Genomic DNA, 19,437 nt, shown 5'->3' with positions numbered 1-19,437 from the left:
TTGATGGTTGTTGTTGGCTAATACTAGCTCATCCGCCTTTTGATGGTTGTTGTTTGCTAATACTATAGCTCCTCAGCCTTTTGATGGTTGTTTTTTGCTTATACTAGCTCATCCACCTTTAGATGGTTGTCGTTGCGTAATACTAGCTCATCCACTTTTTGATGGTTGTTGTTGGCTAATACTAGCTCATCCGCCTTTTGATGGTTGTTGTTTGCTAATACTAGCTCATCAGCCTTTTGATGGTTGTTGCCTAATACTAGCTCGTCCACTTTTTGATGGTTGTTGTTGGCTAATACTAGCTCATCCGCCTTTTGATGGTTGTTGTTTGCTAATACTATAGCTCCTCAGCCTTTTGATGGTTGTTTTTTGCTAATACTAGCTCATCAGCCTTTTGATGGTTGTTGTTTGCTAATACTATAGCTCCTCAGCCTTTTGATGGTTGTTTTTTGCTAATACTAGCTCATCAGCCTTTTGATGGTTGTTGGCTAATAATAGCTCATCCACTTTTTGATGGTTGTCATTGGCTAATACTAGCTCACCCGTCTTTTGGTGGTTGTCGTTGGCTAATACTAGCTCGTCCGTCTGACATCAAGGGTTCCACTACCCCTCTCGGCTACCTGAGTTGCCACAAACCGGTCCAATCGGGTTGGGTGTTTTTTCGGACACACCATCTCCTTGCTGGATGGCTGTTGGCTCCCAAAGGGAGGTCATCTACCCTTTGTCAGGTATTATTTTTAGTTCTTGCAAGTTGTCACAGTCACCCTACCCACTAGCAAAGCCAGTGAGGGTTGTACGTGTCGTCGCTGACAACCCGACCAGGCGGCAGATAGCACTGGGCTGCATGTTAACAGTGGCAATCCCAAAAGACCGACCTGACCAAGATTAGCCAGATTTGTTGTTGTTGCTGTTGTTGTTGTTGTTGTTGTTGTATTAAATTGTTAATACACTGGTTGTTATATTAAATGGGATCGCTGATCAAAAGTACTTCATTAGAAGGAAATTTACCAAAATGAGTGTTCCTTCAATGGTGTTTCATAGGTAACTAGGATGTCACTTGGTTGCCAGACGGATATGTATCCGGAACTGAACCAAAATCGAATCGGATTGTTCTTGTCACCTCCCCAACTCATCCACCAAGTATCGTCGTAATCCATTCAAAGTATTTTGAAATATCACGCTGTATATCATTTTTGGACCCATATAATCACTAAAAAATTTTTTTAAACTCTCGTATCCATATCCGGAACTTCACCAAATGTAATCATTTTGGCCTTGTCACACACACAAATTTCGTCTGAATCCATCCATAACCTTTTGAGTTATCGTGCTAACAGACCAACAAACAGACAGGCAGACAGGGGTGAAAACATAACCTCCTTCCATCTTCAATGGTGAGGTTGAAACCATAACATAAACAAAAACAAAATCACTTGAGAATTACAACGATAGTCCTCACAAAAGCACATAAGCTCACATGATCACTGTCCTGGGGCCTGTTTGTATGCAATTCATCTGTGATCTCATCCTGAAATGTGCATCACATGATCACCAAGATAATTTATCAATGGAAATAGCATTGTATAAATGAATAGAATTGTGTAAATAGTATTAGTAATAAACAATATCAAGGCTTTCTCCATACAACATTGCAAATTACTAAATATTATGCTGTCACATTTTGTGGTTGTTGGGCTGTATTGTGTTTCCACAGCCCCTGGCCTATCTGCACAGGCATCACGACAAGTACTAGCCCTACAAGAAGAGGCACAACTTGCACTTTGCAGTTACATCCTCCAGCGGTGAGGGACTAATCCCTGGAATAGCACCTCTTCATTATAAACAAATTAGAATATTTCAGTGTGAAGTTTCTTCTTCCTCATATATTATAATGTTTCAGTGTGAAGCTTCATCTTCCTCATTACACAGTTTGTGTTTCTGGAAGGGTAGTAGCAGCTTGTTTTGAAAGTCAGTTCAACAACACCTTTAAGGCCACCTCTTTTTTAGCTCACCTGGAACTAAGTTCCGGGGAGCTTATGCGATGGCGCTTATGCGATTTTTGGGAGATTCCAATGATTTGTGGGAGATTCTAATGATTTGTGGGAGATTCCAATGATTTGTGGGAGATGCTAATGATTTGTGGGAGATTCTAATGATTTGTGGGAGATGCTAATGATTTGTGGGAGATTCTAATGATTTGTGGGAAATTCTAATGATTTGTGGGAGATTCTAATGATTTGTGGGAGATTCTAATGATTTGTGGGAGATTCTAATGGTTTGTAGGAGATTCTAATGATTTGTAGGAGATGCTAATGATTTGTGGGAGATGCTAATGATTTGTGGGAGATTCTAATGATTTGTGAGATTCTAATGATTTGTGGGAGATTCTAATGGTTTGTAGGAGATTCTAATGATTTGTGGGAGATTCTAATGATTTGTGGGAGATGCTAATGATTTGTGGGAGATGCTAATGATTTGTGGGAGATTCTAATGATTTGTGGGAGATGCTAATGATTTGTGGGAGATTCTAATGATTTGTGGGAGATGCTAATGATTTGTGGGAGATTCTAATAATTTGTGGGAAATTCTAATGATTTGTGGGAGATTCTAATGATTTGTGGGAGATTCTAATGATTTGTGGGAGATTCTAATGGTTTGTAGGAGATTCTAATGATTTGTAGGAGATGCTAATGATTTGTGGGAGATGCTAATGTTTTGTGGGAGATTCTAATGATTTGTGGGAAATTCTCATGATTTGTGGGAGATTCTAATGATTTGTGGGAGATTCTAATGATTTGTGGGAGATTCTAATGATTTGTGGGAGATGCTAATGATTTGTGGGAGATTGTAATGATTTGTGGGAGATGCTAATGATTTGTGGGAGATTCTAATGATTTGTGGGAGATTCTAATGATTTGTGGGAGATTCTAATGATTTGTGGGAGATGCTAATGATTTGTGGGAGATTGTAATGATTTGCAGGAGATTCTAATGATTTGTGGGAGATGCTAATGATTTGTGGGAGATTCTAATGATTTGTGGGAGATTCTAATGATTTGTGGGAGATGCTAATGATTTGTGGGAGATGCTAATGATTTGTGGGAGATTGTAATGATTTGTGGGAGATGCTAATGATTTGTGGGAGATGCTAATGATTTGTGGGAGATGCTAATGATTTGCAGGAGATTCTAATGATTTGTGGGAGATGCTAATGATTTGTGGGAGATGCTAATGATTTGTCGGAGATTCTAATGATTTGTGGGAGATTCTAATGATTTGTGGGAGATGCTAATGATTTGTCGGAGATTCTAATGATTTGTGGGAGATTCTAATGATTTGTGGGAGATTCTAATGATTTGTGTGAGATGCTAATGATTTGTGGGAGATTGTAATGATTTGCAGGAGATTCTAATGATTTGTGGGAGATGCTAATGATTTGTGGGAGATTCTAATGATTTGTGGGAGATTCTAATGATTTGTGGGAGATTCTAATGATTTGTGGGAGATTCTAATGATTTGTAGGAGATTCTAATGATTTGTGGGAGATGCTAATGATTTGTGGGAGATTCTAATGATTTGTGGGAGATGTTAATGATTTGTGGGAGATGCTAATGATTTGTGGGAGATTCTAATGATTTGTGGGAGATTCTAATGACTTGTAGGAGATTCTAATGATTTGTGGGAGATGCTAATGATTTGTGGGAGATTGTAATGATTTGCGGGAGATTCTAATAATTTGTGGGAGATGCTAATGATTTGTGGGAGATTCTAATGATTTGTAGGAGATTCTAATGATTTGTGGGAGATTCTAATGATATGTGGGAGATTCTACTGATATGTGGACGATTCTATTGAGTTGTGGGAGATTCTAATGATTTGTAGGAGATTATTATTTATTTATTTTGTATACTATATCGAGGCTCGTGAAAGAGCTAACATTTACTTCACAAACAAATCAACCAGACAAACAAAATATATAAAAAGAGGGAGCGGAAGACAAGATGGGGAGAGAAGGGGAAGCACACAAACACAACATTTGAGAGCAGAGAGATGTGTGGGAGGGAGAGGGCTTGGGGGGAGGAGGCGTGGGAAGGGGGGGGGGTGGTGGGAGAAGTATAAAACACAAGGACACCAAGGACTTCCAGGACAGAAGTTGGTATTTCAAAAAGGTGGAATTGGGGTGAAATTAGCGGGGGTAGAAAAGATCAAGGTTTTGGATGGGGGAAGATAAGAGATGGTGGTGAACAGCTGTTTTAAAGAGCTGGAAGGTGGAGTGGGATTGAAGAGAGTGAGGGAGTTTGTTCCAGAGGCGGGAGAAAAGAGGAATGAAGGAGTGAAGGTGAGCAGAGAGTCTTGATTTTGGCAGTTTAACCATAAGAGGGTTGCAGGCAGAACTTGTGCGACCTGTAGGAATATTTGCGGGACAGAGCCCAGAGAGAGCTGGGGGGGGGCAAGGCCAGAGAGGAGTCGGTAGAAGACGGAAAGACCACCAACCTGCCTGCGGTGAGTGAGTGAGAGGCCCTTGGAGTTAGCTTCATCGTGGGAGATTCCAATGATTCTGAATGCTTTGGTTTCAACAGCGTGAAGACGAGCTAGGTGTGAGGCAGGAGCAACAGCCCAGTGGGGAGAGCAGTATTCCATTGAGCTGCGGATGAAAGCCTTGTATGTGGTGAGGAGCTCAGGTGTGCCAAGGAAGGACTTCGCACGACGGAGGATGCCCAGTCGGCGACTGGCTTTGGAGACCAGGTTTGAAATGTGGTTTTCCCAGGAAAGATTATGGCAGATAGTGAGACCCAAAAGCTTGAGTGACAGAACTTCTTGGAGAGGATTATTCAGAAAGTGGATGGGAGGGTTGTCCAGTCGGTCTTTTTGGAGAGACATCGTAAGAGTGTGAGATTTGTCAGGATTGAAAGACATGTTCCACTTGTTTGCCCAGTCTGTGATTTTGTCCAGGTCTGCAGAGAGTGAGGAGGCTGCAGACTGACGATCTGAGGGATGAAGAATGGAGCGACAGAGAGCAGAGTCATCAGCAAAGAGATAGAGAGGATTTTCAAGAGAGTCAGAGAGATCATTGATGAAGACCAGAAAAAGCAAAGGGCCCAGAACACTGCCGTGGGGAACTCCAGCCTGAACAGGAAGAGGAGATGAGAGAAACCCATTCAGGGCCACACGTTGACTACGACGAGAGAGGAAGTCCACCAGCCATGCGTGGAGAATTCCATGGATACCAAAAGAGGAGAGTTTGGTGAGCAGAGCAGTGTGCCAGACCGTATCGAAGGCACATGATATGTCAAGGGAGACAGCTCTAATTTCCTGTTTGGCATTGAGGACCTCCTTCCATTGTTGAGAAAGCAGAAGCAGCATGTCCAGAGTAGAGTGACCAGGTCCGAAACCAAATTGATGATCAGAGATCAAGCCATTGGAGAAGAGGAAAGATGTCATATCTGAAGCAATGATGGATTCCATGACTTTGCTGATAATTGGGAGAAGGCTGATTGGTCTGTAGTTGCTGGGATCTGTTTTTGCACCTTTTTGTGCAAAGCGGTCATGTTGGCAGATTTCCAAGCAGATGGAAGATGACCTTGAGCAAAAGAGAGGGTGAAGAGAACAGAGAGAGGGAGTGAAAAGAGCGGAAGAACAGGATTTTAGGACCCGTGGGCTGATGCCGTCAGGTCCAGTTGCAGAATCAGAGTCGAGAGTTGACAGAAACTTTTCCACCTTGTCAGGAGGAAAGGACACAGAGTCCAGGAGCAGCTGGGTACGACTGGGTACGGTGGGTACAGAGAGGGATGGGTTTGGGACACAAGATTTAGAGGCAAACACAGAGTTGAGGCATTCAGCTTTTTCACGTGCGGAGTCAGCCGTGTGGCCGTTTGAGGTGAGGGAGGGGATGGAGGGGGAAAAACACCAGAAACAGATTTGACCAGACGCCACCAGGATTTGGAAGAGGGAGACAGATAATAGAGTTCGGTCCTGAGAACGGATAGATATTGTTTCCTGGCTCTCCTGAGGGTGGACACACACTTGTTTCGGGCTTTGTGAAAGGAAATGAGATTTCCTTCCGTTGGATTTGCTTTCCAGGAGACGAAGGCAAGTTGTTTCTGGGCAACAGCTTCACCACAATATTCCGTGTACCATGGACGGGAGGAAGGGTATGACAACTGAAGACGAGATGGGATAAATCTGTGCATGAGAGAGAGCAATTTACTTTGGAAGAATTCCCAGGATGAGTTGATGTCAGAGGTGGTAGAGATGGGAGACCAGTCCAGATGATTGATGGCTGCTTGAAGACCGTGCCAGTTGGCCTGAGTGAAATGCCAGACTCGTCGACGCTGAGGAGGCTCTCTGAGAATGGTCAGAGAGATGTCCACTTTAACAAGCACATGATCAGATGAGCCGATTGGAGCAGAAGAAGAGCAGCAGACATTTTCAGGGAAGTTAGTCATAACCAAGTCCAGAAGAGAAGATGCTCCGTTGACTGAGATCTGGGTCGGGAAATTGACAGATTGTGTCAGTCCCAGTGAGTCACGGAAGTCCTTTGCTGAAGAGCCATGGCTGGTGAGAGATGTACCCACACCCAGCCAACTGGCATGGTGACAATTGAAATCACCACATATGAGGAAGAGAGAGTTGGGATGGGTAGATAGATGTTGGTCCATATTATCAGACAGCGAGATGTAGATGGAGTCATCACTGTTTGGTGGACGGTACAACACACATATGAACAAAAGGTGGGAGCGAAGGGGAAGCCGTAGCCAAAGGTATTCCTGGGGGTGAGGTGGAGAGAGGGCAGGGCAGGGCGAGTGAGGAAGAGAGTTTTTTTATAAAGATAGCAACCCCACCTCCAGGACGAGGCTCAAGTCTATCATACCGGTGGAGGGAGTAACCTGGGAGAGATACCAAGGCATCAGAGACATCATGAAGGGGGAAAGTTTCTGTTAAGCAGATCACATCTGGTTTGTCAGAAGCAACCTGTATGGAGAGATCAGTCAAGTTTGAGCGAAGGCCCCGGATGTTTGAGGTCCATACTGTTAATGAAGAGGAAGGGGGAGCATCGGGTACAGAACAGGGGGGGGGGGGAGGGGTAGGGTAAGATGTGGAAGAGGAGGAAGAGGTAGGGAGAGCTGTTGAAGGTGTGTCAGAGATTTCAGAATAGCTTGGAGAAAGGGAAGAATGGGGCGGACAAAAGGTTTGATGGAGATTGGGTGAGGCGCAGTGAGGTGTTATTTGAGGAGGGGGAAGGGTGAGGCAGAAGGTTGAGGGACATGACGGTGAAAGTTGGAGGGGGGAAGAAGTGGGGAGGACGCTTTGAGGAGGAGGGGTGAGAGGGGAGTCTAGGAGGGGAGGAGTGAGGGAGAGTCTCGGAGGGGAGGGGTGTGGGGGGAGTTTAGGGGGGAAGGGGCAAGGGGGGAGATTTGAAAGGGATGGGTGATGGGGAAGATTTGGAGGGGAGGGGCAAGAGGGAAGATTTGAAAGAGATGGGTGATGGGGATGATTTGGAGGGGAGGGGCAAGGGGGTAGATTTAGAAGGGAGGGATGATGGGGAAGTTTTGGAGGGGAGGGGTGATGGGGAAGTTTTGGAGGGAAGGGGTGATGGGTAAGATTTGGAGTGGAGGGGCAAGGGGGAAGATTTGAAAGGGATGGGTGATGGGGAAGATTTGGAGGGGAGGGGCAAGGGGGAATATTTGAAAGAGATGGGTGATGGGGAAGATTTGGAGGGGAGGGGCAAGGGGTAGATTTGGAGGGGAGGGGTGATGGGGAAATTTTGAAGGGGAGGGGTGATGGGGAAGTTTTGGAGGGAAGGGGTGATGGGGAAGTTTTGGAGGGAAGGGGTGATGGGGAAGTTTTGGAGGGAAGGGGTGATGGGGAAGATTTGGACGGGAGGGGTGAGATTGGATTTTGAAAAGTGTACGATTAATGGGAAACGAACATTTGTTGCAAAATGAGTTTCCTGAGACCTTGGAGTCAAAAATACGTTTGAGGACGCTGAAGGATGGGTGGAGTGCTGGAAAGTTTAGGGAATGTATGAAAGAGGCACTGTAAGAGATGGAATGTTTTTTTGGAAAGAATATATTTGGTGAGCAAGTCGAAAGCATCCTTTTATAGAAGAAAAAGAAAATGGTGTTATAGTATACGACAGAATACAGTTCTTCAGGGGACAGTTGAAACATTTTTTAACGTGATCACGTGATCACGAACAACGTGGTCGAAGAACGAACGAACAAATAAGAACGAACAAACGGATAAGAACAGAGAAGGAAATATTTTTTTGGGTTTTTTTTTTTTGAGTTGAGATTTTAAAACAAGGAAGTATGGGGTGAAAAGACCGGGAAAAACAGAGACCGAAAGTAATTGCAGCGCGATCGAAGAACCGCTGATACAAAAACAAAGCCTCAAGCCAAGGTCGGACACAGTAGCCGACTACACTAGGCCTCAGAATACGTGACACGAACTAACCGACGATTCTGTACACAGGTATGAAAAACCAACACCGACAATCCTATTAAAGACACACCAATAGGTACATACACCGAAAGAAAGATACAGTTTCGACAAAAACACAATTGTGAAAAATTACTTAACTTCGAAAGCGTGCGCGCATGGACAGGTTTGAAGAGACGTGACCTCTAATGTTGCGCCAATTTGATTTGATCGATTGTTGATTCTAATGATTTGTAGGAGATTCTACTGATATGTGGGAGATTCTACTGATTTGTGGGAGATGCTAATGATTTGTGGGAGATGCTAATGATTTGTGGGAGATTCTCATGATTTGTGGGAGATTCTAATGATTTGTGGGAGTTTGTAATGATTTGTAGGAGATTATAATGATTTGTGGGAGATTCTAATGATATGTGGGAGATTCTACTGATATGTGGGAGATTCTACTGATTTGTCAGAGATTCTAATGATTTGTGGGAGATGCTAATGATTTGTGGGAGATTCTAATGATTTGTAGGAGATTCTAATGATTTGTGGGAGATGCTAATGATTTGTGGGAGATGCTAATGATTTGCGGGAGATTCTAATGATTTGCAGGAGATTCTAATGATTTGTAGGAGATTCTAATGATTTGTAGGAGATTCTAATGATATGTGGGAGATTCTACTGATATGTGGGAGATTCTACTGATTTGTGGGAGATTCTAATGATTTGTGGGAGATTCTAATGATTTGTGGGAGATGCTAATGATTTGTGGGAGATTGTAATGATTTGCGGGAGATTCTAATGATTTGTGGGAGATTCTAATGATTTGTGGGAAGTTATAATGATTTGTAGGAGATTCTAATGATCTGTGGGAGATTCTACTGATATGTGGGAGATTCTACTGATTTGTGGGAGATTCTAATGATATGTGGGAGATTCTAATGATATGTGGGAGATTCTAATGATTTGTGGGAGATTCTAATGATTTGTGGGAGATTCTAATGATTTGTAGGAGATTATAATGATTTGTGGGAGATTCTAATGATTTGTGGGAGATGCAAACGATTTGTGGGAGATTCTAATGATTTGTGGGAGATTCTAATGATTTGTGGGAGATTCTAATGATTTGCAGGAGATTTTAATGATTTGTGGGAGATTCTAATGATTTGTGGGAGATGCTAATGATTTGTGGGAGATTCTAATGATTTGTGGGAGATTCTAATGATTTGTAGGAGATTCTAATGATTTGTGGGAGATTCTAATGATTTGTGGGAGATTCTAATGATTTGTAGGAGATTCTAATGATTTGTAGGAGATTCTAATGATTTGTGGGAGATTCTAATGATTTGTAGGAGACTCCAATGATTTGTGGGAGATTCTAATGATTTGTGGGAGATTCTAATGATTTTTTGGAGATTCTAATGATTTGTGGGAGATTCTAATGATTTGCAGGAGATTTTAATGATTTGTGGGAGATTCTAATGATTTGTGGGAGATGCTCATGATTTGTAGGAGATTCTAATGATTTGTGGGAGATTCTAATGATTTGTAGGAGATTCTAATGATTTGTAGGAGATTCTAATGATTTGTGGGAGATTCTAATGATTTGTAGGAGACTCTAATGATTTGTGGGAGATTCTAATGATTTGTGGGAGATTCTAATGATTTTTTGGAGATTTTAATGATTTGTGGGAGATTCTCATGATTTGTGGGAGATTTAAATGATTTGTGGGAGATTCTAATGATATGTGGGAGATTATAATGATTTGTGGGAGATTCTAATGATTTGTGGGAGATTCTAATGATTTGTGGGAGATTCTATTGATTTGTGGGAGATTCTAATGATATGTAGGAGATTCTGATGATTTGTGGGAGATTCTAATGATTTGTGGGGGATTCTAATGATTTGCAGGAGATTCTAATGATTTGTGGGAGATTCTCATGATTTGTGGGAGGTTCTACTGATTTGTGGGAGATTCTAATGATTTGTGGGAGATTCTAATGATTTGTGGGCGATTCTAATTATTTGTGGGTGATTCTAATGATTTGTGGGAGATTCTAATGATTTGTAGGAGATTCTAATTATTTGTGGGAGATTTTAATGATTTGTGGGAGATTCTAATGATTTGCAGGAGATTCTAATGATTTGTGGGAGATTTTAATGATTTGTGAGAGATTCTAATGATATGTGGGAGATTCTACTGATTTATGGGAGATTCTACTGATTTGTGGGAGATTCTAATGATTTGCAGGAGATTATAATGATTTGTGGGAGATTCTAATGATTTGTGGGAGATTCTAATGATATGTGGGAGATTCTAATGATTTGTGGGAGATTATACTGATTTGTGGGAGATTCTAATGATTTGTGGGAGATTCTACTGATTTGTGGGAGATTCTACTGATTTGTGGGAGATTCTACTGATTTGTGGGAGATTCTATGGATTTGTGGGAGATTCTAATGATTTGTGGGAGATTCTAATGATTTGTGGGAGATTCTACTGATTTGTGGGAGATTCTACTGATTTGTTGGAGATTCTACTGATTTCTGGGAGATTTTTTTTTATTATTTTTTTTATTTTTTTTTTTGTATACAAGATCGAGGCTCGTGAAAGAGCTAACATTAATCACACAAAAAGACAAACCGACACACAAAACACAAAAAACAAGGGGAGCGGTAGACAAGATGGGGAGAGAGGGGGAAGGACACAAAAGAGAGGGGGAAGGACACAAACACAACATTTGAGAGCAGGGACATCGGGAGGACTTGGGGGGAGGTGGGAGAGGATTAAAACATATGAACACTGCAAGGACTCTGGGGTGAATTACCGGGGGTAGAAAAGATCAAGGTTTTCGATGGGGGAAGATAGGAGATGGTGGTGAACAGCTGTTTTAAAGACCTGGAGGGAGGAGTGGGATTGAAGGGAGTGGGGGAGTTTGTTCCAGAGGCGGGAGAAAAGGGGAATGAAAGAGTGAAGGTGAGCAGAGAGCCTAGACTTTGGCAGTTTAACCAGAAGAGGGTTGCAGGCAGATCTTGTGCGACCTGAAGGAATATTGGGGGGACAGAACACAGAGAGAGCTGGGGGAGCAAGGCCGGAGAGGAGTCGGTAGAAGACAGAAAGACCACCAACCTGCCTGCGGTGAGTGAGTGAAAGGCCCTCGGCGTTGACTACATCGCAGGAGATTCCAATGATTCCGAAAGCTTTGGCCTCAACAGCATGAAGCCGAGCAAGGTGTGAGGCAGGAGCACCAGCCCAGAGGGGGGAACAGTATTCCATTGAGCTGCGGATGAAAGCCTTGTATGTGGTGAGGAGCTCAGGTGTGCCAAGGAAGGACTTCGCACGACGGAGGATGCCCAGTCGGCGACTGGCTTTGGAGGCCAGCTTGGAAATGTGGTTTTCCCAAGAAAGATCATGGCAGATAGTGAGACCCAAAAGCTTGAGCGACAGAACTTCTTGGAGAGGATTGTTGAGAAAGTAGATGGGAGGGTTGTCCAGTCGGTCCTTTCGGAGAGACATTGTAAGAGTGTGAGATTTGTCAGGATTGAAAGACATGTTCCACTTGTTTGACCAGTCTGTGATTTTGTCCAGGTCTGCAGAGAGTGAGGAGGCTGCAGACTGCCGATCTGAGGGATGAGGAATGGAGCGACAGAGAGTAGAGTCGTCAGCAAAGAGATAGAGAGGATTTTCAAGAGAGTCAGAGAGATCATTGATGAAGACCAGAAAAAGCACAGGGCCCAGAACACTACCTTGGGGAACTCCAGCCTGAACAGGAAGAGGAGATGAGAGAAACCCATTCAGGGCCACACGTTGACTACGACCAGAGAGGAAGTCCGCCAGCCATGCGTGGAGATTTCCATGGATACCAAAGGAGGAGAGTTTGGAGAGCAGAGCAGGGTGCCAGACCGTATCGAAGGCACGTGAAATGTCAAGGGAGACAGCTCTAATTTCCTGTTTGGCGTTGAGGACCTCCATCCATTGTTGAGAAAGCAGAAGCAGCATGTCCAGAGTAGAGTGACCAGGTCTGAAACCAAATTGATGATCAGAGATCAAGCCATTGGAGAAGAGGAAAGATTTAATATCTGAAGCAATGATGGATTCCATGACTTTGCTGATAATTGGGAGAAGGCTGATTGGTCTGTAGTTGCTGGGATCTGTTTTTGCACCTTTTTTGTGCAAAGCGGTGATGTTGGCTGATTTCCAAGCAGATGGCAGATGACCTTGAGCAAAAGAGAGGGTGAAGAGAACAGAAAGAGGGAGTGAAAGTGCAGAAGAACATGATTTTAGGACCCGTGGGCTGATGCCGTCAGGACCAGTTGCAGAATCAGAGTCGAGGGTTGCCAGAAACTTTTCCACCTTGTCAGGAGGAAAAGACACAGAGTCCAGGAGCAGCTGGGTACGACTGGGTACGGTGGGTACAGAGAGGGATGGGTTTGGGACACAAGATTTAGAGGCAAACACAGAGTTGAGGCATTCAGCTTTTTCACGTGCGGAGTCAGCCGTTAAGCCGTTTGAGGTGAGGGAGGGGATGGAGGGGGAACAAACACCAGAAACAGATTTGACCAGACGCCACCAGGATTTGGAAGAGGGAGACAGATAAGAGAGTTCGGTCTTGAGAATGGTGAGATATTGTTTCCTGGCTCTCCTGAGGGTGGACACACACTTGTTTCGGGCTTTGTGAAAGGAAATGAGATTTCCTTCCGTTGGATTTGCTTTCCAGGAGACGAAAGCAAGTTGTTTCAGGGCAACAGCCTCACCACAAGATTCCGTGTACCATGGACGGGAGGAAGGGTATGACAACTGAAGACGAGATGGTATAAATCTGTGCATGAGAGAGAGCAATTTACTTTGAAAGAATTCCCAGGATGAGTTGATGTCAGAGGCGGTAGAGATGGGAGACCAGTCCAGATGATTGATGGCTGCTTGAAGACCGTGCCAGTTGGCCTGAGTGAAATGCCAGACTCGTCGATGCTGAGGAGGCTCTCTGAGAATGGTCAGAGAGATGTCCACTTTGACAAGCACATGATCAGATGAGCCGATTGGAGCAGAAGAAGAGCAGCAGACATTTTCAGGGAAGTTTGTCATAACCAAATCCAGAAGAGAAGATGCTCCGTTGACTGAGATCCGGGTCGGGAAATTGACAGATTGTGTCAGTCCCAGTGAGTCGCAGAATTCCTTTGCTGAAGAGCCATGGCTGGTGGTAGAGGTACCCACACCCAGCCAACTGGCATGGTGACAATTGAAATCACCACATATGAGGAAGAGAGAGTTGGGATGGGTAGATAGAAGTTGGTCCATATTATCAGACAGTGAGATGTAGATGGAGTCATCGCTGATTGGTGGACGGTACAACACACATATGAACAAAAGGTGGGAGCGAAGGGGAAGCCGTAGCCAAAGGTATTCCTGGGGGTGAGGTGGAGAGAGGGCAGTGGAGGGCGAGTGAGGAAGAGAGTTTTTTATAAAGATAGCAACCCCACCTCCAGGACGAGGCTCAGGTCTATCATACCGGAGGAGGGAGTAACCTGGGAGAGATACCAAGGCATCAGAGACATCATGAAGGAGGAAAGTTTCTGTTAAGCAGATCACATCTGGTTTGTCAGAAGCAACCTGTATGGAGAGGTCAGTCAAGTTTGAGCGAAGGCCCCGGATGTTTGAGGTCCATACCGTTAATGAAGAGGAAGGGGGAGCATCGGGTCCAGAACAGGGGGGGGGGGGAGGGGTAGGGTAAGATGTGGAAGAGGAGGAAGAGGTAGGGAGAGCTGTTGAAGGTGTGTCAGAGATTTCAGAATAGCTTGGAGAAAGGGAAGAATGGGGCGGACAAAAGGTTTGATGGAGATTGGGTGAGGCACAGTGAGGTGTTATTTGAGGAGGGGGAAGAGCAAGGCAGAAGGTTTGGGGAGATGAAGGTGAAAGTTGGAAGGAGGAAGAAGCAGGGAGGATGCTTTGAGGAGGAGGGGTGAGAGGGGAGTCTAGGAGGGGAGGAGCGAGGGAGAGTCTCGGAGGGGAGGAGTGTGGGGGGAGTTTAGGAGGGAGGGGAGGGAAGGGGCAAGGGGGGAGATTTGAAAGGGATGGGTGATGGGGAGGATTTGGAGGGGAGGGGTGAGATTGGATTTTGAAAAGTGTACGATTCATGGGAAACGAACATTTTTTGCAAAATGAGTTTGAGACCTTCGAGTCAAAAATACGTTTGAGGACACTGGAGGAGGGATGGAGTTCTGGATAGTTTAGGGAATGTAGAAAGGAGGAACTGTAAGAGATGGTATTATATATATATTTTGGAATGAATAGATTTGGTGAGCAAGACGAAAGTATCCTTTTGTAGGAAAAGAAGAAAAGGGTGTTATAATATTTGAGAGAAAATAGTTGTTCAGGGGAGAGATTATACATTTCTAACCGCGTGATCGCGAACGAAGAACAAACGAACAAAAAGAACAAATAAACGAATAAGACCTGGGAAGGAAATATTTTTTTGGGTTTTTTTTTTTTTTTTTTTTTGTGAGTACAGATATTAAACAAGGAGGTACGGGGTACGAACGACTGGTACGAAACAGAGAACGAAAATAATTTCAGCGCATTCGACGAATCGCTGAGAGAAAAACAAACCACAAGGTCGGAGACGGTACGGTAGTCTAAACCTACGAGTACTAGGCCGCAGAATACTCGATACCATTAACCGACGATTGTGTATACATGTACGAAAAATTAGCACCGAAAATTTTCCAAAAGATACGCTATAGGTACATACACCGAAAGATAGATACAGTCTCGACAAAAACACGATTGAGAAATATCACTTAGCTTCGAAAGCGTGAGCGCATGGAGCAGCTTCGAAAAGACGTGACCTCGCCGTGATCTTCTACTGATTCTACTGATTAGATTCTACTGATTTGTAGGGGACTCTAATGATTTGTGGGAGATTCTAATGATTTGTGGGAGATTCTAATGATTTTTTGGAGATTCCAATGATTTGTGGGAGATTCTAATGATTTGCAGGATATTTTAATGATTTGTGGGAGATTCTAATGATTTGTGGGAGATGCTAATGATTTGTAGGAGATTCTAATGATTTGTGGGAGATTCTAATGATTTTTAGGAGATTCTAATGATTTGTAGGAGATTCTAATGATTTGTGGGAGATTCTAATGATTTGTAGGAGACTCTAATGATTTGTGGGAGATTCTAATGATTTGTGGGAGATTCTAATGATTTTTTGGAGATTCTAATGATTTGTGGGAGATTCTCATGATTTGTGGGAGATTTTAATGATTTGTGGGGGATTCTAATGATATGTGGGAGATTATAATGATTTGTGGGAGATTCTACTGATTTCTGGGAGATTCTAATGATTTGTGGGAGATTCTATTGATTTGTGGGAGATTCTAATGATATGTAGGAGATTCTACTGATTTGTGGGAGATTCTACTGATTTGTTGGAGATTCTACTGATTTCTGGGAGATTCTACTGATTTGTAGGAGATTCTAATGATTTGTGGGAGATTCTAATGATTTGTAGGAGATTCTAATGATTTGTAGGAGATTCTAATGATTTGTGGGAGATTCTAATGATTTGTAGGAGATTATAATGATTTGTGGGAGATTCTAAGGATATGTGGGAGATTCTAATGATTTGTGGGAGATTCTAATGATTTGCAGGAGATTTTAATGATTTGTGGGAGATTCTAATGATTTGTGGGAGATGCTAATGATTTGTAGGAGATTCTAATGATTTGTGGGAGATTCTAATGATTTGTGGGAGATTCTAATGATTTGTAGGAGATTATAATGATTTGTGGGAGATTCTAATGATTTGTGGGAGATTCTAATGATTTGTGGGAGATTCTCATGATTTGCAGGAGATTTTAATGATTTGTGGGAGATTCTAATGATTTGTGGGAGATGCTAATGATTTGTAGGAGATTCTAATGATTTGTGGGAGATTCTAATGATTTGTAGGAGATTCTAATGATTTGTAGGAGATTCTAATGATTTGTGGGAGATTCTAATGATTTGTAGGAGATTATAATGATTTGTGGGAGATTCTAATGATATGTGGGAGATTCTACTGATATGTGGGAGATTCTACTGATTTGTCAGAGATTCTTATGATTTGTGGGAGATGCTCATGATTTGTGGGAGATTATAATGATTTGTGGGAGATTCTCATGATTTGTGGGAGAGTCTAATGATTTGTGGGAGATGCTAATGATTTGTGGGAGATTGTAATGATTTGCGGGAGATTCTAATGATTTGTGGGAGATGCTAATGATTTGTGGGAGATTCTAATGATTTGTAGGAGATTCTAATGATTTGTGGGAGATTCTAATGATATGTGGGAGATTCTACTGATATGTGGGAGATTCTAATGATTTGTGGGAGATGCTAATGATTTGTGGGAGATTGTAATGATTTGCGGGAGATTCTAATGATTTGTGGGAGATTGTAATGATTTGCGGGAGATTCTAATGATTTGTGGGAGATTCTAATGATTTGTGGGAAGTTATAATGATTTGTAGGAGATTCTAATGATTTGTGGGAGATTCTACTGATATGTGGGAGATTCTACTGATTTGTGGGAGATTCTACTGATTTGTGGGAGATGCTAATGATTTGTGGGAGATTCTAATGATTTGTGGGAGATTCTAATGATTTGTGGGAGATTCTAATGATATGTAGGAGATTATAATGATATGTGGGAGATTCTACTGATTTGTTGGAGATTCTAATGATTTGTGGGAGATGCTAATGATTTGTGGGAGATTCTAATGATTTGTGGGAGATTCTCATGATTTGTGAGAGAGTCTAATGATTTGTGGGAGATGCTTATGATTTGTGGGAGATTGTAATGATTTGCGGGAGATTCTAATGATTTGTGGGAGATGCTAATGATTTGTGGGAGATTCTAATGATTTGTAGGAGATTCTAATGATTTGTGGGAGATTCTAATGATATGTGGGCGATTCTACTGATATGTGGGAGAATCTACTGATTTGTGGGAGATTCTAATGATTTGTGGGAGATGCTAATGATTTGTGGGAGATTCTAATGATTTGTGGGAGATTATAATGATTTGTGGGAGATTCTAATGATTTGTGGGAGATTCTAATGATTTGTAGGAGATTCTAATGATTTGTGGGAGATTCTACTGATATGTGGGAGATTCTACTGATTTGTGGGAGATTCTAATGATATGTGGGAGATTCTACTGATTTGTGGGAGATTCTAATGATTTGTGGGAGATTCTAATGATTTGTGGGAGATGCGAACGATTTGTGGGAGATTCTAATGACTTGTGGGAGATCCTTATGTTTTGTGGGAGATTCTAATGATTTGTGTGAGATTCTACTGATTTGTGGGAGATTCTAATGATTTGTGGGAGATTCTAATGATTTGCAGGAGTTTTTAATGATTTGTGGGAGATTCTCATGATTTGTGGGAGATGCTCATGATTTGTGGGAGATTCTAATGATTTGTGGGAGATTCTAATGATTTGTAGGAGATTCTAATGATTTGTAGGAGATTCTAATGATTTGTGGGAGATTCTAATGATTTGTAGGAGACTCTAATGATTTGTGGGAGATTCTAATGATTTGTGGGAGATTCTAATGATTTTTTGGAGATTCTAATGATTTGTGGGAGATTCTCATGATTTGTGGGAGATTTTAATGATTTGTGGGAGATTCTAATGATATGTGGGAGATTATAATGATTTGTGGGAGATTCTACTGATTTGTGGGAGATTCTAATGATTTGTGGGAGATTCTAATGATTTGTGGGGGATTCTATTGATTTGTGGGAGATTCTAATGATATGTAGGAGATTCTAATGATTTGTGGGAGATTCTAATGATTTGTGGGGGATTCTAATGATTTGCAGGAGATTCTAATGATTTGTGGGAGATTCTCATGATTTGTGGGAGATTCTACTGATTTGTGGGAGATTCTACTGATTTGTGGGAGATTCTAATGATTTGTCGGAGATTCTACTGATTTGTGGGAGATTCTACTGATTTGTGGGAGATTCTACTGATTTGTGGGAGATTCTATGGATTTGTGGGAGATTCTAATGATTTGTGGGAGATTCTAATGATTTGTGGGAGATTCTACTGATTTGTGGGAGATTCTACTGATTTGTGGGAGATTCTACTGATTTGTGGGAGATTCTATGGATTTGTGGGAGATTCTAATGATTTGTGGGAGATTCTAATGATTTGTGGGAGATTCTACTGATTTTTGGGAGATTCTAATGATTTGTGGGAGATTCTAATGATTTTTTGGAGATTCTAATGATTTGTGGGAGATTTTAATGATTTGTGGGAGATTCTAATGATATGTGGGAGATTATAATGATTTGTGGGAGATTCTACTGATTTGTGGGAGATTATAATGATTTGTGGGAGATTCTATTGATTTGTGGGAGATTCTAATGATATGTGGGAGATTCTGATGATTTGTGGGAGATTCTACTGATTTGTGGGAGATTCGAATGATTTGTGGGGGATTCTACTGATTTATGGGAGATTCTACTGATTTGTGGGAGATTCTAATGATTTGCAGGAGATTCTAATGATTTGTGGGAGATTCTAATGATTTGTGGGAGATTCTAATGATATGTGGGAGATTCTAATGGTATGTGGGAGATTCTAATGATTTGTGGGAGATTCTAATGATTTGTGGGAGATTCTACTGATTTGTGGGAGATTCTAATGATTTGTGGGAGATTCTACTGATTTGTGGGAGATTCTACGGATTTGTGGGAGATTCTAATGATTTGTGGGAGATTCTAATGATTTGTGGGAGATTCTAATGATTTGTGGGAGATTCTACTGATTTGTGGGAGATTCTACTGATTTGTTGGAGATTCTACTGATTTCTGGGAGATTCTACTGACTTGTGGGAGATTCTAATGATTTGTGGGAGATTCTACTGATTTGTGGGAGATTCTAATGATTTGTGGGAGATTCTACTGATTTGTGGGAGATTCTACGGATTTGTGGGAGATTCTAATGATTTGTG

General features: G+C 42.2%; 2 protein-coding genes across 2 annotated transcripts in view; both read left to right on the top strand.

Moving 5' to 3' along the window:
• Window positions 1–19,437, top strand: part of SUB1 (SUB1 regulator of transcription) — a 991,845-nt gene that overhangs the window by 388,394 nt on the left and 584,014 nt on the right. The window lies entirely within an intron of this gene.
• LOC144890968 (nuclear receptor subfamily 2 group E member 1-like) overlaps window positions 1–19,437 on the top strand; it is a 43,905-nt gene that overhangs the window by 23,266 nt on the left and 1,202 nt on the right. Inside the window, exons 9-11 of the mRNA XM_078772851.1 lie at window positions 623–853; window positions 1,039–1,057; window positions 1,712–1,799. Of these exons, the coding sequence (XP_078628977.1) occupies window positions 623–853; window positions 1,039–1,057; window positions 1,712–1,799 (338 nt within the window). The remainder of the gene's footprint in view (window positions 1–622; window positions 854–1,038; window positions 1,058–1,711; window positions 1,800–19,437) is intronic.

Source organism: Myxine glutinosa, chromosome 2 (genome assembly GCF_964187855.1).
Source record: "Myxine glutinosa chromosome 2, kmMyxGlut1.1, whole genome shotgun sequence".
NCBI classification, from domain to species: domain Eukaryota; kingdom Metazoa; phylum Chordata; class Myxini; order Myxiniformes; family Myxinidae; genus Myxine; species Myxine glutinosa.
This window is presented reverse-complemented; position numbering and strand designations above follow the sequence as displayed.